Source organism: Budorcas taxicolor, chromosome 6 (assembly GCF_023091745.1).
Source record: "Budorcas taxicolor isolate Tak-1 chromosome 6, Takin1.1, whole genome shotgun sequence".
NCBI classification, from domain to species: domain Eukaryota; kingdom Metazoa; phylum Chordata; class Mammalia; order Artiodactyla; family Bovidae; genus Budorcas; species Budorcas taxicolor.
Genome location: NC_068915.1, coordinates 45,256,256 through 45,281,609, shown reverse-complemented (window position 1 = coordinate 45,281,609; position 25,354 = coordinate 45,256,256). Strand labels below are relative to the sequence as shown.

General features: G+C 40.0%; 1 protein-coding gene across 1 annotated transcript in view; it reads right to left on the bottom strand.

The window, feature by feature from the left end:
* The window catches only part of PI4K2B (phosphatidylinositol 4-kinase type 2 beta), a 33,859-nt gene extending 13,504 nt beyond the window's left edge, over window positions 1-20,355 (bottom strand). Inside the window, exons 1-4 of the mRNA XM_052642167.1 lie at window positions 20,046-20,355; window positions 3,898-4,034; window positions 1,983-2,183; window positions 1,079-1,210 (exon numbers count right to left, since the gene is read on the bottom strand). Coding sequence (XP_052498127.1) covers window positions 1,079-1,210; window positions 1,983-2,183; window positions 3,898-4,034; window positions 20,046-20,355 — 780 coding nt within the window. The remainder of the gene's footprint in view (window positions 1-1,078; window positions 1,211-1,982; window positions 2,184-3,897; window positions 4,035-20,045) is intronic.
* Window positions 20,356-25,354: the final 4,999 nt, after the last annotated feature.

Below are 25,354 nucleotides of genomic sequence, written 5' to 3'. Positions count from 1 at the left end.
AAAATTATTTCAGCATATGCAAGGAGTAACAAGCCTTGTCAATGTTTTCAAAATTTCCTGCTTACTTGGAGTACAATATTAAAGACAAGTTATGTAGTTCTTACTCTAATTCTTTTATATAGATAAATGCATAGCAACAACAAGACAAAAAAAATTACAGGTTAAATATATTAAAAAAAATAATAAAAAGTCTATTGCTTTTTTAGAATGTTTTTCCCATTAACCTTCACTACCCTTGCTGAGCTAGTTGCTAATCATCCCTTAGGTTTATTTAAAACCTATGATAAGGAAAAAACAAAATCTAATATGTAGTGAGTAAACCTGGTTACTACCATTTACTATGTGCCAGGGACTATACTGAGTACCTGACATAAACTTTATCGTTTTATTCTCACAACCCTAGTAGTTTCTGTTATCCTCGATTTATAGAAACTGGAGCTTGGAGAATAAGAGACTCGCCCAAGGTCTCAGAGCTAACTGGTGAAGAGGCTTGGAGTACAGTCTAGGTCTAATTCTCGGCCTTTATTTTTAGCTGTAACTTTATAAAGCCTTAGGTGCAATCTCCTATTGGAAATTCCCCAGCTCTCCAAACTGGATTAAATATCCCTCCTCTACCCACTATAAGCTCTCTGCACTTAATCATCATTAACAGCTTTATCACATTGTGTTGAGACTGCTTGTTACTACAAGCTCTTGAAGATGAGAAAACCGTTTTTACTAATATATCCACAGCCCACAGCAGAGCCTACAGACCTCTGGTAATATGTGATGAAGTTTGTTGAAGTTTGTGTGTGCTTCGTTGTGTCTGACTCTTTGTGACCCCATGGACTGTAGTCTGCCAGGCTCCTCTGTCCATGGGATTATCCAGGCAAGAATACTGGAGTGGGTTGCCATTTCCTTCTCCAGGGGATCTTCCCGACCCAGGGACTGAACCTGTGTCTCTTGCACTTCCTGCACTGGCAGGCAGATTCTTTACTACTGTGCCATCTGGGAAGCCCAATATGTGATGAATTGCCCACCCTCCGCCACGCCACCCCCCCGCCTCCCCCCCTCCCCAAAGCTCATCACAGTAACTTACCTTAGGAGGAAGTCCTATCCGATGAAATTTTCTACCTACTTTTGGCACTTTCTCTAAAGCATACTTTTTGCCTCTAGATTTTGCACGGTCAATTGCACTGTAGTTAAATGTCTCACTGACAAGCCAAACCACCTAGAAATGTAGTTTAGAGAAATAGCTATTAGAATTTGCATTATAGTATGTCTATTCACATACACCATGGAACTCACACTAATGCTGCAAATGAGTGAAGTTTAATGCTATACTAAATGCCTCTGAGAATCTAAAGCAGAAAAGCTAAGAGACTTTGCAAAGTTAGTAACATGGCACACATGTATTTCTTTCTGAGAGAGGCAGCCTAAATTGGCCAGTTGAAGAAAGAAGTATGTAGAATTAGGAAGGAAGATATAGAGAACTTTAAGTAAAAATGTATAAAGGCCAAACAGAAACAGACAGGAATCTTCTGAGTATGTTAGTTATCTCTACCTTCAACAGAATTTCTAGATCACTGATTTTTTTCTGCTTTCTAAATGCTGGTTCTTTCTCTTCTTTTTGTCAGCATCATCTCAGCTCACGAGAAAGAGATATTCCCTTGGATATTCTGTGTGTCTACACATTGGAAAAGATTCTGATGCTGGGAAAGATTGAAGGCAGTAGAAGAAGGCGACAACAGAGGATAAGATGGTTGGATGGCATCATTGACTCGATGGACATGAGTTTGAGTAAGCTCCAGAAGTCGGTGATGGACAGGGAGGCCTGGCGTGCTGGAGTCCATGGGGTCACAAAGAGTCAGACAGAACTGAGTGACTGAACCCACTGACTGACACTAGAATCAATTTACTAGTCATTTGTGACTCTGGATCACCAACCGCGACTTTAGATTCTGTACACTAGAAGGACACAATAGAAAGAACGCCTCCTTTACCCTTGTTTTTGGCACAATGCCCAGATGAAGCTTTTCGTCCACAAGGTAGGCACCAGCTTCAGAAAGGTATCCCTGGTTAGGAAGCAGGCAGCCCCTGCCAAAGCAGCAAGGGCAGCAGACCTTGTGAACGTATTTGGTCCATTTCGGATTCAGGTGACCATAAGGCTCTTCTGATTTGGGTTTAAACACACCAATAATTTTCTATATAGGAAGAAAGTAAACACTTTGTTAGATTTTTAACATAGGGAGATGTTAATCCATAAAAATGCATTCTGGTCTTTTTCTACTCTTCCCACCACAGATTTGGGCATAACCCTTAACAATTAAGAGTTTTAATTCCAGTCACAGTTTTACACTCATTCTCATTCAACAATCTAAAATCAATAATCTTTTGAGCTAGTGGTTTTCAAACTGTGCTCTGAGAAACCCTAGAGAAGGTGAGAGGAGAGGGCTCTGAGACCTCATCCTCTGGTTACACCCATTTTACATAATAGATGCGCTAGTTAAAAAAGAGTTCTGCTGATTTTAAAATGTTTGAAATCAGTGACCTAGGTCAAACAGTGTTATTATTCAATGTATATTAAATATTCAAATTATATGCTTATTATTCATTATCTACGTTCCCAGCAAGTGTGCATTCTAAAAGGGCAGGGACTTTCTCTGTGAGGGCTGTATCACCAGTACTCAGAACAGTACCTGGCATACAGTAGGCATTCAAGCATTTGTTAAATGAATAAATCCAATGACAAAAAGCCATCTCTAAGATACAAAGGAAATGATAGGCTATAGTGACATCTATGCTGCCAGATTCTCCTACTTTTTTCAATTTTTTTATGAGCCAATTTTAAATAAATTCTCTCCTCTTAAAAAAACTGCTTATGGATGTCTAAAAGTCGTTGCCCATCAAGCATATATATCCTGTTAGAACTGTCTTTATTATTGGTCTGATAAAATATATTCATATTAAATTTAGAAGCTGAAGTATCCTTAGAAAAGAAATAAAAAATCTGATTATAAGTATATAATTGTTTTATAATGCAGTAAAGTCTGAGTCACTAATAAAGAAGTCAACAAGAACAAATCAAGAAATCAAGCTTAGAATAAAGATTAAGACATTGACACTACCTACATATATATATATTAAAATCTCAAAAACACTGTTTTAAAAAATATAACTTCAGTCTTTGAAAAAATATTTGGGTAGAATTATAACCTGTTTTTCCTCCTGAAAAAAGAACTGCTGGCTATGCATCATTCAGAAAGCTTTTAGAAATGATAATACAGATTTTTGAAAAATTCTAAACTGAGTGGAACAAAGTCCATATCAGGTTCTCTTTTCTGCCTTAGGATTATTCTTTGGTTCGTTTCATTTTGTCACATTCCAATGCCTTCAAACTTCAAACTGCCCAGGATCCTTCTCTGGTATAATAATGCTGGAAAAAATATTCTGAGGGTAAAAGAAAACTCTGCTTAGGTAAAAGAAAACTGCAGAGGATGAGATGGTTAGATAGCACTCGACTCAATGGACATGAATTGAGCAAACTCCAGGAGATAGTGGAGGAAAGATGAGCCTGGCGTGCTGCAGTCCATGGACTCACAAAGAGTCAGACACAACTTAGCAACTAAAAAACAACAAGGACTTGTGAATATAAACCCCACAAATCCACATCTGAATGTTGAATATTCAATAAATACTTGAAGCCAAGTATTAAAATAATAAAACAGAAATTATACAAACAGCTCTAGTTTTAAACAGTAGAGTGCTTTAGTTAAAAATAAACTGACCTTTATTTCTGAACAGAGGGTGCAACCAGATTTATTAGGAAAATATCTTCAAAAACTCACAATGACTTCACATTAAAATTAGTGTTTTCCAAAAGGTCTGTTATATATAGTAGGTCTATGAAATTCTCACCCTCTTAGGATCCTTCACAAAGTAACTTCCACTTGAACCTTGAGAGATTCTTTCTGGATAAACTTCAAACTCTATTGCTTGCTCCGCTTTCAATATAACATTGGCAAATTCTGGATCATCCAAAAATGTGTTCAACTCTGAAGAATCAACAATTATTACATTAAGAAAAACATTACTACAGAATGCAAAAAAGAAGAAAGACCAGCTATGAGAATAGCTGACAACATATGAGCTCACAACATGGACCTGTAATACTAGATTAGGTTACTAGTGTTAAGACATTTAGGCACAGAAAAATGTAGACTTCCCTGGTGGCTCAGATGGGAAAGAATCTACCTGTAATGTGGGAGACCTGAGTTCAATCCTTGGGATGGGAAGATCCCCTGGAGAAGAGAATGGCTACCCACTCCAGTATTCTGGCCAGGACAGAGGAGCCTGGAAGGCTACAGTCCATAGGGTCACAAAGAGCTGGACACGACTGAGCGACTAACACTTTCACTTTTTTTTTCCATGGAGTATTTCAATGTCTTTTTTTTTTTTTTTCTTTTTTAACCCCATTTTAACTATCAAGTTAAGACACAAGGAAAACAATATTTGCTACACTGAAAAAAATCACACAAATTCCTTGTGTTAACTTGAACTCCTCCCTCCCAGTGCTTTTGTTCTTCATCCAGCCTCAGCCTGCATTGTCAGTCATTCCTCAGATATATCATCACCAACACCTGCAACCACATCACACTTAGCATTTCAGTCATCTTCTATTTTCCTAGTTCACTGCTTCAGGCATCCTGAGTCCAAAAATTCTTCCATCCCACTAGGACCTTTAAAGCACTGATCTACCAAATACTGTTCAAGGGTCTTCACCTGCTTTGTGTCCCACCTTGGCTAGCATAAATTATGGTTAATCATCACTAAAATCACTCTCTTCTTCCCACTCCTCATCAGAGTTACCTGTAAAATCTCAATCCTGGTTAAATCCAGCTGTCTACTGACTATGCCTGTGCCTGGACAGCTGAACTTGCCAAACACAATGCCTGGTGTCTTCCCTTAAATGCCTGGTGTCTCCCCCTTAAAAAAAAACCCACAAACCTCAGCTGGACTCTTCATGTTGTCTGGGGAGCATACTACATTCCTGTTAAAGACTGAATGCTTGTGTTCCTCTGAAATACATTGAGGCCTTATTCCCCAATGTGATCATATATGCAGGGGGATTTGGGGGGAAGTAATTAGGCTTAGATGAGGCCACGAGGGTGGGGATCCCACGATAGAGTTAGGCCATGTGAGGACCCAGGGACAAGGCTGCCATCTGCAAGCCAAGAAGTGAGCCCTTGCCAAGAATCTGATCATGCTGACACCCTGATTTTGGACTTCCCAGCCTCCAGAACTGAGCAATAACGTCTGTTGTTCAAAAGCCACGTAGGCTAGGGTATTTTGTCATAACATCCTAAACTAGGACAACTTCCCTGATACTTTCTCCCACTCTTCTGGACAACTATCTCATACCCTCTCCTCTCCTCACCTCATATTCCCAACAACTGTTTCATCTCAGCATATGATCTAGTTTCCTATTTCAAGAAGAAAACAGAAGCAGGCAGGAAAAACGATCATCCGCCCTCAGCATCATATTTACCCCTTCACATTCTCTGCCTTCCGCTTATTACTGTACAGAAATGATCCAAAATCTAAGGTTGTCTCTTCCACTTTGTATACTAGACCTATCTCTCTGACTGTGTGCTTAGTTGCTCAGTTGTGCCCGCCTTTGTGACCCAATGGACTGTAGCCTGCCAGGCTCCTCTGTCCACGAGGATTCTCCAGGCAAGAATACTGGAGTGGGTTGCCATGCCCTCCTTCAGGGGATCTTTCTGACCCAGCGATTGAACCCAGGTCTCCCACATTACAGGTGGATTCTTTACCATCTGACCCCTACCAGGGAAGTCCTACCCCAGGACATGTCTTTAGCAGTTCTTTCCTGAATCAGTATTTCCCTCGCTATTGGATCATTTCCACAAACACATAAAACTTGACTTCACTTCACTTGACTGCCAAGATGCCATTTCTCCAGGCTGTCCTTCCATTTCATCGGCTCCTCTTTTTCAGTCTCTTGTGGGCTCATTTTCACCTCCCTAGCAGCTTAACTTTGGAAAGCCCAGGTTCAGTTCATGGTCCTCTTCATTAGCACTGATGACTTCCAGATTCATATATCAAGCCTGGACTTCTGCCCTGAACCCCAGACTACTTACTATACTCAGCTTCTCCACTTGTATGTTTAGCAGACAGCGCAAACTTTACTGCCTCAAACTCAATTCATTTTCTCTCGACTGCCTCACTCCCAGTATTCCCTGTATTACTGGCAATTCCAAATCTTCTAGGTGCTCTTGCGAAAAACGTTGGAATCATCCATGACCTCACTCTCACCCTCCACATCCAATCCATCAGCAGGTTGTATAACTCCACCTTAAATGAACATCCAGAATCTAACCACTTCTTACAATCTCCATTCCTTCCATGTGATTCAAATCACTATCAACTCTAGCCTAGATTGTCACAAGAGTCTCTTAATGGGTCTCCTCTCTATACTCAACAGGGAAGCTATAGAATCCTTCTAAAACCTAAGTCAGTTAATTGCCTGACGGTCTACTGGTGAGGACCCAGCACTTTCACTCATGGGGCAGCCCAGTGATTCTCCATCTCATTCAAAAGAAAAAAAATCTAAGTTCTAATATTGGCCCCCAAGACTCTATACAATATCCCCTAACCTCCACTTTATTTATCGGCTTAGCACTTATCACCTAACTTATCATATAACTTAGCTATTTTGTGAGCTCCAAGAAGACAAGTATTTCTTTCACTGCTACATACCCAACTTTTTATAGTTCCTGGAACATAAGAGGCACTCAATATATATTTGCAGAATTAATAATTAATCTTTTAAAATGGTAGACAAGTTAAATACTCACATTTTTCTTTGAAAGGCATATAAATGTTATTACATGTAAATCTCACGAAAATTCAAACTATAAACTTTCCTTAATTTAAAACTTGCCTTAATTCAGACATAGAACTATTATTTACTAATTTTTAAAAGCTTATGCTGAGAAAGATACTGCAAAAAGGGTCCTTGGGCATATTTAACCTACTTAAAACAATAAATAATCCAAGTATTTAGTCATGTTCATAAAATTGATATACTATTTTCAGATCTAGCCCATGAAAATTCTTAAGAATGAAGGGAGAGGAGGTGGTCCTAAGATAGCAGAGGAAGAGGACGGGGAGACCACTTTCTCTCCCACAAATTCATCAAAAGAACATTTGAACGCTGAGAAAATTCCACAAAACAACTTCTGAATGCCGGCAAAGGACATCAGGCACCCAAAAAAGCAGCCCATTGTCTTCAAAAAGAGATAGAGAAGTCTTGAGGCTACTGTAAAAATAAGACTGAAAACCAGAACCAGGAGGCTTAAGTCCAAATCCTGAGAACACCAGAGAACTCCTGACTCCAGGGAACATTAATTGACAGGAGCTCATCAAACGCCTCCATACCTACACTGAAACCAAGCACCACCCAAGGGCCAACAAGTTCCAGAGGAAGACATACCATACAAATTCTTCAGCAACACAGGAACATAGCCCTGAGCTTCGATATACAGGCTGCCCAAAGTCACTCCAAACCCACTGACATCTCATAACTCATTACTGGACACTTCATTGCACTCCAGAGAGAAGAAATGCAGCTCCACCCACCAGAACACCAACACAAGCTTCCCTAACCAGGAAACCTTGACAAGCCACCCATCCAACCCCACCCACAGCGAGGAAACTCCACAATAAAGAAAACACTACAAACTGCCAGAATATGGAAAGGCCACCCCAAACACAGCAATATAAACAACATGAAGAGGCAGAGAAATACCCAACAGGTAAAGGGACAGGATAAATGCCCACCAAACCAAACAAAAGAGGAGGAGATAGGTAATCTACCTGATAAAGAATTCCAAATAATGATAGTGAAAATGATCCAAAATCTTGAAAACAAAATGGAGTTATAGACAAATAGCCTGGAGACAAGGATTGAGAAGATGCAAGAAAGGTTTAACAAGGACCGAGAAGAAATAAAAAAGTCAATATATAATGAATAATGCAATGAAAATGAAAGTGAAAGTGAAGTCGCTCAGTTGTGTCCAACTCTTTGCGACCCCCTGGACTGTAGCGCTCCAGGCTCCTTCGTCCATGGGATTCTCCAGGCAAGAATACTGGAGTGGGTTGCCATTTCCTTCTCCAGGGGATCTTCCCGACCCAGGGATCAAACCCAGGTCTCCCGCATTGCAGGCAGATGCTTTAACCTCTGAGCCATCAGGGCATGAGATCAAAAACACTCTGGAGGGCAACAACAGTAGAATACTGAGGCAGAGGATAAGATCAGTGAGGTGGAAGATAGTATGGTGGAAATAAATGAAGCAGAGAGGAAAAAAGAAAAAAGAATTAAAAGAAATGAGGACAAACAATCTCAGAGACCTCTGGGACAATGTTAAACGCCCCAACATTTGAATCATAGGAGTCCCAGAAGAAGAAGACAAAAAGAAAGACCATGAGAAAATACTTGAGGAGATAACAGTTGAAAACTTCCCTAAAATGGGAAAGGAAACAATCACCCAAATCCAAGAAACCCAGAGAGTCCCAAACAGAATAAACCCAAGGCAAAACACCCCAAGACACATATTAATCAAATCAATGAAGATCAAACACAAAGAACAAATATTAAAAGCAGCAAGGGAAAAACAACAAATAACACACAAGGGTATTCCCATAAGGATAACAACTGATCTTTCATAGAAACTCTTCAGGCCAGGAGGGAATGGCAGGACATACTTAAAGTGATGAAAGAAAATAACCTACAGCCCAGATTACTGTACCCAGCAAGGATCTCATTCAAATATGAATGAGAAATCAAAAGCTTTAGAGACAAGCAAAAGCTGAGAGAATTCAGCACCATCAAACCAGCTCTCCAACAAATGCTAAAGGATCTTCTCTAGACAGGAAACACAAAAAGGGCGTATAAACCCGAACCCAAAACAATAAAATAAATGGCAATGGGATCATACTTATAAATAATTACCTTAAATGCCAACAAAGGTCCGTCTAGTCAAGGCTATGGTTTTTCCAGTGGTCATGTATGGATGTGAGAGTTGGATTGTGAAGAAAGCTGAGCACCGGAGAATTGATGCTTTTGAACTGTGGTGTTGGAGAAGACTCTTGAGAGTCCCTTGGACTGCAAGGAGATCCAACCAGTCCATTCTAAAGGAGATCAGCCCTGGGTGTTCTTTGGAAGGAATGATGCTAGAGCTGAAACTCCAGTACTTTGGCCACCTCATGTGAAGAGGTGACTCATTGGAAAAGACTCTGATGCTGGGAGGGATTGGGGGCAGGAGGAGAAGGGGACGACAGAGGACGAGATGGCTGGATGGCATCACCGACTCGATGGACGTGAGTTTGAGTGAGCTCTGGGAGTTGGTGATGGACAGGGAGGCCTGGTGTGCTGCAATTCATGGGGTCGCAGAGTCGGACACAACTGAGTGACTGAACTGAATTGAACTGAAATAGGTTGAATGCCCCAACCAAAAGACAAAGACTGGCTGAATGGATACAAAAACAAGACCCCTATATATGTTGTCTACAAGAGACCCACCTCAAAACAGGGGACACATACAGACTGAAAGTGAAGGGCTGGAAAAAGATATTCCATGCAAATAGAAACCAAAAGAAAGCAGGAGTAGCACTACTCATATCAGATAAAATAGACATTAAAACAAAGGCTGTGAAAAGAGACAAAGAAGGACACTACATAATGATCAAAGAATCAATCCAAGAAGAAGATATAACAATTATAAATATATATGCACCCAACATAGGAGTACTGCAATATGTAAGACAAATGCTAACAAGTATGAAAGGGGAAATTAACAATAACACAATAATAGTGGGAGACTTTAATACCCCACTCACACCTATGGATATATCAACTAAACAGAAAATTAACAAGGAAACACAAACTTTAAATGATACAATAGACCAGTTAGACCTAATTGATATCTATAGGACATTTCACTGCAAAACAATGAATTTCACCTTTTTCTCAAGTGCACATGGAAACTTCTCCAGGATAGATCACATCCTGGGCCATAAATCTAGCCTTGGTAAATTCAAAAAAATTGAAATTATTCCAAGCATCTTTTCTGACCACAATGCAGTAAGATTAGATCTCAATTACAGCAGAAAAACTATTAAAAATTCCAACATATGGAGGCTGAACAACACGCTGCTGAATAGCCAACAAATCACATTAAGAAATCAAAAAAGAAAGCAAAATATGCATAGAAACGAATGAAAATGAAAACACAACAACTGAAAACCTGTGGGACACTAAAAACAGTGCTATGGGGAAGGTTCAGAGCAATACAGGCATACCTCAAGAAACAAGAAAAAAGTCAAATAAATAACCTAACTCTACATCTAAAGCAACTAGAAAAGGAAGAAATGAAGAACCCCAGGGTTAGTAAAAGGAAAGAAATCTTTATTAGGGCAGAAATAAATGCAAAAGAAACAAAAGAGACCATAGCAAAAATCAACAAAGCCAAAAGCTGGTTCTTTGAGAGGATAAATAAAATTGACAAACCATTAGCCAGACTCATCAAGAAACAAAGGGAGAAAAATCAAATCAATGAAATTAGAAATGAAAATGGAGAGATCACAACAGACAACACAGAAATACAAAGGATCATAACAGACTACCATCAGCAATTATATGCCAATAAAATGGACACCTTGGAAGAAATGGACAAATTCTTAGAAAAGTACAACTTTCCAAAACTGAACCAGGAAGAAATAGAAAATCTTAACAGACCCATCACAAGCACGGAAATTGAAACTGTAATCAGAAATCTTCCAGCAAACAAAAGCCCAGGTCCAGACGGCTTCACAGCTGAATTCTACCAAAAATTTAGAGAAGAACTAACACCTATCCTACTCAAACTCTTCCAGAAAATTGCAGAGGAAGGTAAACTTCCAAACTCATTCTATGATACCAACCTGACAAAGATGCCACAAAAAAAGAAAACTACAGGGCAATATCACTGATGAACATAGATGCAAAAATCCTTAACAAAATTCTAGCAATCAGAATCCAACAACACATTAAAAAGATCATACATCATCACCAAATGGGCTTTATCCCAGGAATGAAAAGATTCTTCAGTATCTTCAAATAAATCAATGTAATTCATCACATTAACAAATTGAAAAATAAAAGCCATATGATTATCTCAATAGATGCAGAGAAAGCCTTTGACAAAATTCAACATCCATTTATGATAAAAACCCTTCAGAAAGCAGGAATAGAAGGAACATACCTCAACATAATTAAAGCTATATATGACAAACCCACAGCAAACATTATCTTCAATGGTGAAAAATTGAAAGCATTTCCCCTAAAGTCAGGAACAAGACAAGGGTGCCCACTTTCACCACTACTACTCAACATAGTTTTGGAAGTTTTGGCCACAGCAATCAGAGCAGAAAAAGAAATAAAAGGAATCCAAATTGGAAAAGAAGAAGTAAAACTCTCACTGTTTGCAGATGACATGATCCTCTACATAGAAAACCCTAAAGACTCCACCAGAAAATTACTAGAGCTAATCAGTGAATATAGGAAAGTTGCAGGATGTAAAATCAACACACAGAAATTCCTTGCATTCCTATACACTAACAATGAGAAAATAGAAAGAGAAATTAAGGAAACAATTCCATTCACCACTGCAACGAAAAGAATAAAATACTTAGGAATATATTACCTAAAGAAACTAAAGACCTATATAAAGAAAACTATAAAACACTGGTGAAAGAATCAAAGAGGACACTAATAAATGGAGGAATATACTGTGTTCATGGATCAGAAGAATCAATATAGTGAAAATGAGTATACTACCCAAAGCAACCTATAGATTCAATGCAATCCCTATCAAGCTACCAATAGTATTTTTCACAGAGCTAGAACAAATAATTTCACAATTTGTATGGAAATACAAAAAACCTTGAATAGCCAAAGCAATCTTAAGAAAGAAAAATGGAACTGGAGGAATCAACCTGCCTGACTTCAGGCTCTACTACAAAGCCAAAGTCATCAAGACAGTATGGTACTGGCACAAAGACAGAAACATAGATCAATGGAACAAAATAGAAAGCCCAGAGATAAATCCACATGCCTATGGACACCTTATCTTCGACAGAGGAGGCAAGAATATACAATGGAGAAAAGACAATCTCTTTAACAAGCGGTGCTGGGAAAACCGGTCAATCACTTGTAAAAGAATGAAACTATAACACTTTCTAACACCATATACAAAAATAAACTCAAAATGGATTAAAGATCTAAATGTAAGGCCAGAAACTATAAAACTCCTAGAGGAGAACATAGGCAAAACACTCTCCGACATACATCACAGCAAGATCCTCTATGACCCACCTCCCAGAAAACTGGAAATTAAAGCAAAAACAAACAAATGGGACCTAATTAAAAGCTTCTGCACAACAAAGGAAACTATAAGCAAGGTGAAAAGGCAGCCTTCAGAATGGGAGAAAATAGTAGCAAATGAAGCAACTGACAAACAACTAATCTCAAAAATATACAAGCAACTCCTGCAGCTCAATTCCAGAAAAATAAATGACCCAATCAAAAAATGGGCCAAAGAACAGACATTTCTCCAAAGAAGACATATAGATGGCTAACAAACACATGAGAAGATACTCAACATCACTCCTCATCAGAGAAACGCAAATCAAAACCACAATGAGGTACCATTTCACACCAGTCTGAATGGCTGCAATCCGAAAGTCTACAAGCAATAAATGCTGGAGAGGGTGTGGAAAAAAGGGAACCCTCCTACACTGTTGGTGGGAATGCAAACTAGTACAGCCACTATGGAGAACAGTGTGGAGATTCCTTAAAAATCTGGAAATAGAACTGCCATATGACCCAGCAATCCCACTTCTGGGCACACACACTGAGGAAACCAGAATTGAAAAAGACACGTGTACACCAAGGTTCATCTCAGCACTGTTTATAATAGCCAGGACATGGAAGCAACCTAGATGTCCATCAGCAGACAAATGGATAAGAAAGCTGTGGTACATACACATAATAGAGTATTACTCAGCCATTAAAAAGAATGCATTTGAATCAGTTCTAATGAGGTGAATGAAACTGGAGCCTATTATACAGAGTGAAGTAAGCCAGTAAGAAAAACACCAATACAGTATACTAATGCATATACATGGACTTTAGAAAAGATGGTAACGATAACCCTGTATGCAAGACAGCAAAAGAGACACAGTTGTATAGAACAGTCTTTTGGACTCTGTGGGAGAGGGAGAGGGTGGGATGATTTGGGAGAATGGCATTGAAACATGTAAATTATCATACGTGAAATGAATCACCAGTCCAGATTCAATGCATGATACAGGATGCTCGGGGCTGGTGCACTGGGATGACCCAGAGGGATGGTATGGGGAGGGAAGTGGGAGGGGGGTTCAGGATGGGGAACACATGTACACCCATGGCGGATTCAAGTCAATGTATGGCAAAACGAATATAATATTGTAAAGTAATTAGCCTCCAATTAAAATAAATAAATGTATATTTTAAAAAAAAGAATGAAAGGAGAAACTTTGTCTTTCTCATTCACTGTGTGCCCTAGCACCTGGAAGAAGCATCAGCATTTAGTGGGTTCTTAATAAACACTTAAATGAATAAAGTATTACTTATATGGCAGAATATGCTAGTAAGTACTACATTAATCAAATGATACTTCTTCTAGGTAACAAGAAATAAGTCACAAAGTTATTTATCTCAACTTTGTTCCCAGTACTGGTATATTTTCTATAATACATCTCCAGCAGGTGGTCTCTGGGCCAATGTTTAAACACTTCCAAAGAGAGACTCATTTTTTTGTTGTTGTTGATACTTTTTGTGTTTTTTTTTTTTTTTAATAAATATAAAACTTTTCTTTTTCAGAAACACGGCTCCTTGTAGCTTCACCCAATGTCCTAGACTTGCCACCTGGAGCAAAACAAAAGTCTACTTACTCCTCTCTTCCCAGGGAGAGGCCTTCACATAGCTGCAGACCATGTCATGCTCCCCTAAGATTCCTCTATTCTCTGCCTCCTTCCACATGGAAGTGTTCTCAGGTTTTTCAGCATCCGAGTTGCCCTCTGGCTTCATGCTTCAGTTTTCCAATGTGCCTTTTAAAAATATGGTCTCCAGAATCGAGCAACCCATTGCGGAGAACAGAGACAGCTCTCAGTCTTGACACTATACCAAAATAAGAAGTACTCTAGTATTACAATCGTTGTTTAGGAGTCCTGTCATACTAATTCACGTTGAACTGGCTAAACTCTTGGACCACTTTTGGTCTCTCCCATCCTGTACTAAAGCAGTTCTTTTGGAAACTATGTGCAGACTTTGACATTACTGTTACATGTTTCAGATTGCTTTATGGGTTAAGCTTTATGAGTTCATCATAGAACCTGCCTTTGTTACTCTCATGGAGTCCAGGATCATACTCTGGACACTCAATAATTCAGCTTCAACCCAAACCTGAACCATTCCTATACAGTCAGCCAGCAGGTTTTCAATCCCTTTCTCTTTAGCTTGTCCCTTCACTGAGCAATTCTTTTCGATAAACGAGACTATCTCCCTACATGAAAACTGGTGTTCTTTGAAGATGGTCTGGATATACCATCACAGTCCAGAAAGGCACTTGGAAGACAACTGGTCCTGTCTAATTACTACCAGAAAAGAAAAAAAAGCAACACGAATACATATCAACTCTTCTAAAAATCAAAGTAATTATTTTTCAGTAGATTTTTCTGATTCATAATTCACAATTACATCCTACAACTTTCATTTTAGTTACTTAAATGTATATTTAGCCATGAGTTTAACTTGGAGAATACACTCTAAGTTATACCACTTCAAGAATGGATATTTGGTTTGAAGGTTTACTGTCATTGGTTTGATTGTTAATAGCTGAGGAGCTTAAATAGCTATATTTTCTTTAGCAGAAATTATTTTATTTTATTATTATTATTTTTTAATTTTTATTTTTACTTTACTTTACAATACTGTATTGGTTTCGACATACATTGACCTGAATCCACCACGGGTGTACATGCGATATTTTCTTTAAATTTTGTTCAGTTAATATTACTTTTACTCCTTCTAAGGAATAAACTGTGAAACTTTGTCTCTGTACTAGAAAATATTCAGATTTTCTGAGGAGACTGTCAGTCCTACCTCTGTATACTCCCACTGGGACTGACCTAAGGAGCGGTGGCCTTCCTTCCAGTCAAGCTCCAGTCCTATTCAAATTCCTCACTTTTCACAAGGCATCCAGCCCACTCTCTGAACTTTTGTCCATGCTGTTCTGATGTACATGGCAAGTTTCTTTCCTATGGCTAATTTTTATCCATCTTTCAGCTCCATCTGACCACTTGTAATGCTGTAACAAAATGATCTTGGTCCCAGGAAGGCAGAAATCTTTCTTCTGTTCTGTGATATATGCCAAGTGCTTAAACCTGTGCCTGACACATGGCAGACCTTCAATAATGTGAGAAATACTTATCAACAAACCCTTAACCACACTTAAGGGCTACAGTTGATCCTCTGGAAAGTAGAAATGAAAATGGATTTAGAGAACCCATTGTATAACCTGTTAACAATTACTTTTATATAAGTATGCATAGCAACGTATCAAGTTCTCATATTAAATAAGTAAATCAAGATGAACTCTTCTTCACCTAAGGGCTGGGAATATCTCTTACCCACTGGCCAGAATATCTTCTAACATGTAAAGTAGCTGGTTCATAAGTTTGATGATCCAAACTAAACTGGAACCCTCGAGGGTGCCAGTGCTATTCAAGCCTCAAACTAGACGCCATTTCCTCTGCTAAGTCTTCCCTGGCCCCTATATCAAGGTAGGGCTCCAAGGAACTGTCAGCTTTCCCCATGATGCACATATATCCTGTTAGAACTGTCTGTTTTAATTGACTGTTTCCTCCATTAAGTTATAAGGTTACATGAGGACAGGGCTGGTGACTGGACATCCATTTGGTATCTGGTTACCACTGTTTCCCTAAGAGCTGGATTTCCACTGGTGCCCAAGGCACTGAAACATTTGCTGACTGACTGATGGATTTCTGCAACAAGTGCATTCTAATTAGTGGTTTGAGGAAAACTCTCCCACACACTGATGCTCCCTACTTTTCAGAAGCTGTTTTAGAAGATTGTCAAGACCCATGAGATTATCTGTTCTTCTAATACCTTCCTCTAAATTAAGCCAGACTATCAGCATCTTGAATCTAGATCCAGCAATACTGATAACATCACCCACAAGAATTACTTCCACTGAAATGAACTTCAGGGAAGTTGTATGAAACACTCATAAAAGTCATCACTTTTATTACCAAGATATTACTTAGCATATAGTCTCTTCTGCAAGAGAATACCTAACAGTTTATTCTTTGCCGGTTTGGTTTTGTTTCAGATAACTAGTCTGTTTTAACTTGATGAGCACAGTGATTGTGTTTCTCTCAAGCTGCTAGGTCAGTAATCTTAAAAATCAAATTCATGCACTGCCTGCAACAAGTGTGTGATGTTAGTTTTGTGCCGTCTTGTTCTGGCCTCCATCTGATTTATTTCATTACTCTTATTTCCCATTCTCGTAATTCTTCCTTACTTTTAAATGACTTTATTTTGTTCAAACATTTATAAAGCCACCATGAATCATTAAATGGCTTATAAACACACACTTTCTTTTACTTTGGTAGCTTGTAAATTCTAACACCATTCTCTAATCACTAGGCTCTCCAACAAAAACTGATAAGTGCTTTTGGTTTATATTAACTGGAACCTTCAATTCACCTCTGTGCTTCTTTAAAATGAGAACTTTTTAAAAAGTGCTCATATCATAGGGTTGGTTATAAATTAATATATATGAAACACATGGACTATGCCCTGCACGTATTGTTTTGTGGGTATTAACTATTATTGTCTTTACTACTCTGACTCATTGATTAAAATGACAACTAGCAAAAGGAATACCACTAATTCTCCTACTTTGACACTGATCCAACAATCCAATGTTTACGCTGGTTCTAGACTTTGCCACATGCCTTGTTCAAGTAAAGATAACAGAGCTAGGCCATTCTTCCACTGGTTAAAGTACATAAAGCTCCCATTTACATACACAGAATAGTTAAGCTTGATAAATGATGCTAATATCAATCTAAAGATAAGAATATCTTGGAACTAGAGAGATGGCTTCATGGAAATTGGATGGTAAAGGACAAAGGAAGTTAATGAATTCAAAAAATGACTTAATTATCTAGTTTAATTAATCAAACTTTTTAGGAGAATGGTTTGAAATTTTAAAAATAGCTTTTGTAGTTCGAAACTATTTTAAAATCCATTAAAAATAAGACCTTGGTAATAAGTAAATAAAGGTAACAATTATTTTATAACAGTTGGGGATCTATAGGAAAATGCAGGATATGAAAGAACTAGGTTCAGTCTGGCTTTTCCACTTTTTGGGCCTTGATTTTGGCTTACAGCTGAAGTTTCTATCAACTACTAGTCATTGCAGTTTTCATTCATTTTCCATGCTCATATCCAGGATGACAACCCAACTAACTTGCTGCGCTATTGTAAGAATTAATGAAATATTTTAAAAAAAAGTGATAGTTGCTCAGTCATGTCCAACTCTTTGCAACCCCACAGACTGTAGTCTGCCAGACTCCTCTGTCCATGGAATTCTCCAGGCAAGAATACTGGAGTGGGTAGCCATTCCCTTTTCCAGGGGATCTTCCTGACCCACGGATCGAAACCAGGTCTCCTGCACTGCAGGCAGATTCTTTACCATCTGAGCCACCATGCTTAAAGATGGTAAGAAGAAGCCTTGAAGATCTTAGAAAACCATCAATTGAGATATAAATGTTACTGCCATTTAAAAAGGTTAAGATTCTCTTTAATAATCCATTTGTATTCCAATATTACACTCTATCCTCACTTTTACTTTTTCTAGCTTTAATATCAGAAGGCAATGGCACCCTACTCTTGCCTGGAAAATCCCACGGACAGAGGAGCCTGGTAGGCTGGAGTCCATGGGGTTGCTAAGAGTCAGACACAACTGAGTGACTTCACTTTCACTCTTTACTTTCATGCATTGGAGAAGGAAATGGCAACCCACTCCAGTGTTCTTGCTTGGAGAATCCCAGGGGGAGCCTGATGGGCTGCCGTCTATGGGGTCGCAGAGTTGGACACAACTGAAGCGACTTAGCAGCAGCAGCAGCTTTAATATCACTTGTTTGCAAAATCTTACCTTCACAGAATAAATGCATTTTCAAGGTTCTTTTAAAATTTAGCCACAGGTAACTTTGGGTAGAAAAAGGCAAGTTTGCCACACAAACCTCAGTGACTTCACAGACAGGTTTCTAGGTATTATATACCATTATAATCAATGCAGCTGGGTGAATGTGGATCCATTTGTGATCTGGTTCCAAATCCATGTTTGATTGTTCTGTTAAATGTTGTACTGTCGATGCATCCAAAAGTTAACATTATAATGGTAGCTGGCTGAACTGTTGGAGAAGGCAATGGCACCCCACTCTACTCTTGCCTGGAAAATCCCATGGATGGAGGAGCCTGGTAGGCTGCAGTCCATGGGGTCACTAAGAGTCGGACACAACTGAGTGACTTCACTTTCACTTTTCACTTTCATGCATTGGAGAAGGAAATGGCAACCCACTCCAGTGTTCTTGCCTGGAGAATCCCAGGGACCGGGGAGCCTGGTGGGCTGCCGACTATGGGGTCGCACAGAATCGGACACGACTGAAGCGACTTAGCAGCAGCAGCAGCAACAGCTGACCTGTAAGTCAGACCAGTTTGTTAAAGCTTTCTTCATTAAAGTCTGCTTCCCTCGGGCCTCTTTGATTCATTCACTCTACCATTTGACGGTAACTACAACTAGAGTAACCTACTCTATCAAGCACAGAAGCCCCATTAGTGAACCAGTAGCAGAAAATGTAAAATCTAACTACTCCACAAAAACTTCAGCAGCGTAATGCAAACTACATTTTCTGTGCCTTTTCTTTAAGCTGTCATGTGCAGAGCGATATTCCAGGTAGAATGCAAACATTACCTCATTTAAACCATCCTTACCACCACGGAGCAAGTGTTAGCAGGATCATTTTACAAAACAAGCCTGTCCCAGTGCTACCTAGGACCTTACAAGTCTATTCTATTTTTTAAATTAGCCTAATTCAACCCATCTCTGCCAAAAAGTTCCATTTAGCAACAAATACCCATGCCTGCAGCTTCGTGCCTAAATTTTACTACCTTTCAACATTTCAATAACCCTCTCTTTCATGAGGCTGTCTGCTTAATACTGAGAAAGGTTTTTCCTTTTTCTGTACAAAAATTAAAAAGTCTCGAGAAAGAAAACTTTGCAAGAGAGAAAGCAGGTACAGAAGTTCAACTGCTTCTGCCCCCTCTGGCTAATGTCACAATAGCAATATTTTTAAAGTTTTTGAAACGTGTCCCAGTGGCAACCGGATATTCTTGCTATCTCTTGACTGTCATCCACCTTGCAAATTCACAAACTTTCTTGGTAGTTCAGGGTTCTTAAGCCAAAACTTTAAAGCCAAACTTGAGCAAGCAACTTAGGTCATTTTAGTGTTAAGATTTCCTGTCTGATTCCAAAAGTTTAGGATCACTCTTGGGGGCGGCCCCAGGGATCGGAGTTTAATGACAACCTCCTGCGTCAGGAGCAGCAGCCTATACTGCCCCTGGAGAAGGTGCGAGTAGACGGGGGAGCGGGGATGGGGGAGAAAAAGGCGAGGTGACCAAGGTGTGAGAGACAGCTGAACCCTCGGCCGGTGCTCAGGACGAGGTGCCTGGCGAACAGCTTTTCTTACCAGGCATGGGCTAGCGGGCGAGAGAGAGAGAAGCCGGGGGCAGCGACCCGAGGAGGGGCTTGAATGCTGAGCGCGGCGGAGAGGGGCACTCTGGCAGCGCGCGGGAGTGGGGAAGAGCCGGGTCGCACCTGAACCCACGGGGCGATTCCGGTCCAGACTGGTGGGCGAGCTCCGCTGGCGCCCCAAGCCCGGCGAGGAGGAGAAAGACGCATCCCGGGGCAGAAGCGGCAGTTCCCGGTCGCTGGCCTGGCTAGGGGAGGCCGCACCTTCCTCCCCGGCAGCCGTCTCCAGCCTCACGGCGCCCCCCGGAGCGACCTTCCGCCGCTGGGCCCAGGCGATCCGCGGCAGCAGAGGCTCCCGCTCCTCGTCCTCCTCGTCCTCCTCCAGGCTCCCGCTGCCGGCGGACTCTGGCCTCCCGGGCTCGGAGGCCTCCGCCATGGCCTTCCCTCTGTGCCTTCCGCGCTGAGACCGACTCAGAGAGGCGAGGCGTTCAGGTCTGGTCTCGGCATCGCGGGGAACCGGAGCCTCTGGGTCAGACCGAAGAAACCTAGCCAGCGCACTGTCCAGCTCGGCGCCCGCCAGGCGGTTGCCCCGCCCGCCCGCCGAGCCCCACCTCGCGCCTCCCCCGCGCCTGCGCGGAAGTGCGGGGGCGTCGTGCGGGGGCCCGGCCGCCACCTGTCTTCCGAAACTGGGGACGACGCCCTGCGGGTCTAAAGTTACTTCTTGTGGAGCGCGGGGGTGGATGTTAATCTACCTTTGCAGAGGTGCCCCTCTCTAACCCAAATCGGCCTCTCCCTCCCCTGCAGAATTCTCTCATGTTTCCCACAATGTATACCCGTGTATTTATTTCTTTGTATGACTAACATATGTTTCCCCCACTTAGAAGTCCGGGAGAGCCAGGGCTTCGTCATTTTCCCCAAACATTCTTGATATTGTAGCTTGCATTTTCTCTTTTTAAACACTGGTTAATCTAGCCAGAAGTTTATATAAATTTTTAGTTTTTTCAAAAAGCCATCTATGGGTCCATTGATTATCTGTTCTCTCTAGTTCATTGACTTTTTAATAATTTTCTTCCTTTTTCTTTTTTAAATATATGTACCTTGTTTGGGTTTTGCTCGGTTTCTTAATTTGTAAGTCTACCAAATTTGTAAGTCTACCAAATTTGGGGAAATCTCAGCCATTATTTTTTCAAAAAATTTTCTACTCCACTCTCTTCCCTTTCTGTGATTCCTATTACAGGTACCTTAAGCTCTTCAATATCGTCTTAAAGATTAGTATAGCTCTGTCCATTTTTTTTCAATAGTTTCTATCTCTGTTTTTCAGCTGGAATAATTTCTCTTAATCTGTTTTTGTTTGCCAGTCCTTCAGCCATTTCTAATTAGCTGCTAGACCCACCCAGTGAATTTTTTATTTCAAAATTTGTACTTTTCAGTTCTAGAATTTCCATTCCCCTCTTCTCTTTTTAGAGTTTCTGTATCTCTGATGAGATATAGTTTCTGTATAGCTGAGTTTTTCTGCTAACTCGTTATTATGACCATATACTTTTTCATGTCCTTGTATGATGTATCAGTTCAGTTCAGTTCAGTTGCTCAGTCGTCTCCGATTCTTTGCAATCCCATGGACTGCAGCACACCAGGCTTCCCTGTCCATCACCAACTCCTAGAGCTTGTTCAAACTCATGTCCATTGAGTTGGTGATGCCATCCAACCATTTTTCCCTCTATTGTCCCCTTCTCCTCCTGCCTAATGTATAATAACTGTTTAAAACTCTTTGCTAGCCACTATGGAGAACAATATAGAGATTCCTTAAGAAACTAAAAATAGAGTTTCAGTATGATCTAGCAATCCCAATCCTGGGCATGTATCCACAGAACACTCTAATTCAAAAAAATACATGGACCCCAATGTTCACAGCAGCACTATTGACAATAGCCAAAACATGAAAGCAACCTAAATGTCCACTGACAGATGAAACGGTTAAAGAAGATACACACACACACACACACACACACACACACACACACACACGCACAGAGTGGAGAATTACTCAGCCATAAAAAAGAATGAAATAATGCCATTTACAGCAACACAGATGGACCTAGAATTTACCATCCTAGGTAGAGTAAGTCAGACAGAGAAAGAGAAATATATATCATTTATATGTGGAAGCAAAAAAATGATACAAAGAACTTATTTATTAAATAGAAATAGACTAGCAGAAACAGTAAACAAGCTTATGGTTGCCAAAGGGAAAATGTGAGGGAGGGATAAACTGGGAGTTTAACATATACAACTACTAAATAGAAAATAAGTTTTAAGGACTTACTGTATAACACAAGGAGTTACATTCAATATCTTATAAGAATCTCTAATGGAAAAGAATCTGAAAAGGATATATGTATATAGGTGTGTGTATATAATCACTTTGCTGTGAACCTAAATAACACAACTTTGTACATCAACTAAAATTTTTAAAAAGTCTTTGCTAATTCTTACATCTGAGTCATCTCCAAGATGACTATCTTCTCTCTAAACTATGAGTCAAACTTTCCTGCTCCTTATTATTTGCTAATTTTTTATTGTGTACTAGATATTATAGATGTATATATATGAATATTGTAGAGCCTATAGATGCTGCTATCCTTCCTCTGATAAATGTTGATGTATTCTAGTAGGCAGTTAATTTTTACCCTATGCACACAGAGTTTAGGAGTCAACCAAGGATTTTGGCAGAGTGTATGTGTCAGCTTCGGAGTTCTTTTCCTCGACTACTCTTTCCTTTTCAGGAATTTCATCTTCAATTTCCAGCAGCTCTGGAAGCCCCAGGCTCCATTCTCTAATTCCTTAAGCCATTCATATTGTAGTTTTCTGAGTTCCAGCTGCTTTTCACAGTGCAGACTGAGCAATGCCCTCAGATGAAAAGATGCAGGAGCATAAAATCACACTCATTATATTTCAGTTCTCTGAACAGTGGCCATCCCTTAAAATTCCACCTGCCTGCTTTGGGTTGCTTTTCAGCATCTTCAAATAATTGCTTTTATATTTTATCCAAAGTTTATGACTTTATCTATAAAAGGCTTAGTCTGATATAACTTCCTATGACATATTTTTACAGGAATGTATCTTCTTTTAGTGAGGTGAATGGTGCTGGTGCTGTGTTGTTGGTTTTTTTTTTTTTTGTCTATAGTTCATGTTAGTGGACTTCCTGGTGGCTCAGACAGTAAAGAATCTGCCTACAATTCAGGAGATCCATGTTCGACAAATGGGTTGCAAAGATCCTCTGGAGGAGGAAATGGCAACCCACTCCAGTATTCTTGCCACTGAGATAATCCCATGGACATAGGAGCCTGGCAGGCTATAGTCCATGGGGTCACAAAGAGTCGGACACAACTGAAGTGACTGAACTCACATGCACACATTAGTAGAGGAATACTACTTACTGCTAGATAAGACAAGATTCAGCATCAGTTCTATTCGTAGATATGAACACTGAGAAAATATGTTCAAATAAATAGATGATTATGGTGAATGCTTTGAAATAGCCATGTCACTCAAATTTTTGATCTTTCAAGATATATGCTAAAAGTAATATAGTGTCTATCATCAAAAATTATTTTTTATTATCTATCATCAGGCAATTTATTTAGGTCCTCTTTTGTTTAAGTTATTCACTTTCTTTCATGCAAAGAGTCGGACACGACTGAGCGACTGAACTGAACTGAATTCACACTTTTGGTTATTCGATTTCTGGCAAGTATACCAAAAAGGCTTTTAAAAGACTTATCAGTTATTAATAATTGTTCTGTAACTCTTTCAAGACACTTTTTTTAACTGAGTTGAGAAAATAAAAATATTAACACATCTATAGAATTTTGGCAATACAATACTACTTGTTAAAATGCTTTTATCTTATCACGAGTTTTAAGTATATTTTTGCCAAAATTTTAGGACTACAGATTTGGTTCATTCAATGTATGTTAAAAAAAAAGTCTAACTTAAAAGTTAACTGGAAAGCCAATATCCACTATCAAATCAGTCCGCCAAAGCAAGTATTTTTTCAATTCATGATAGCTCAGTTGGTAAAGAATCTGCCTGCAACGCAGGATACCCTGGTTCGATTCCTGGCTCGGGAAGATCCCCTGGAGAAGGGATAGGCTACCCACTCCAGTATTCTTGGGCTTCCCTTGTGGCTCAGCTGGTAAACAATCCACCTGCAATGCAGGAGACCTGGGTTTGATCCCTGGGTTGGGAAGATCCCCTGGAGTATTCTGGCCTGGAGAATTCCATGGACTGTATAGTCCTTGGGGTTGAAAAGAGTCAGACACGACTAAGTGTCTTTCACAACAACGACTAAGTGTCTTTCACAACAACAAATATGGTAAACCCTGGAGGAGGGCATGGCAACCCACTCCAGTATTCTTGCTGGAGAATCCCATGAACAGAGGAGCCTGGCGGGCTATAGTCCACAGGATCGCAAAGAGTCAAACATGACTGAAGCAACTTAGCACAAGCACACAAACATGGTAAAATAAATCCCTGTGTCAGCATCTCAGTTTTAAAATTCTAAGGCTCTGCTGCCTCTAGTATTTCTCACAGATATTTCTTAACTTTGTTCCCACAGAACATTTCCTTAGGAGTCCATTCTTTGATAATAGTCAGGGTTTAGAAGATGCAAGATCTTTATTTATTTATTTATTTTTATTTTAATTGGAGGCTAATTACTTTACAATATTGTGGTGGTTTTTGCCATGCATTCACATGAATCAGCCATGGGTGTTCATGAGTTCCCCATCCTGACTCTCCCTCCCACCTCCCTCCCCATCCCATCCCTTAGGGTCACCCCAGTGTACCAGCCCTGAGCATCCTGTCTCATGCATCGAATCTGGACTGGTGATCTATTTCACATATAATATACACGTTTCAATGCTATTCTCTCAAATCATCCCACCCTTGCTTTCTCCCACAGAATCCAAAAGTCTGTTCCTTATATCTGTGTCTCTTTTGCTGTCTCATATATAGGGTCATCGTTACCATCTTTCTAAATTCCATATATATGCATTAATATACTGTATTTGGTGTTTTGAAGATGCAAGATCTTTAAATGAAATTTGGCATCACTCTTGCAATCTAACTGTATAATACCTATGTATTCAGAACATCCTCACACAGGACTAAATGCACCATGTCCAATGTCACCATCACCTTTGCTGCTGCTAAGGCGCTTCAGTAGTGTCCGACTCTGTGCGACAGCATAGACGGCAGCCCACCAGACTCCCCCGTCCCTGGGATTCTCCAGGCAAGAACACTGGAGTGGGTTGCCATTTCCCTCTCCAGTGCATGAAAGTGAAAAGTGAAAGTGAAGTCGCTCAGTTGTGTCTGACTCCTAGCGACCCCATGGACTGCAGTCCACCAGGCTCCTCTGTCCATGGGATTTGCCA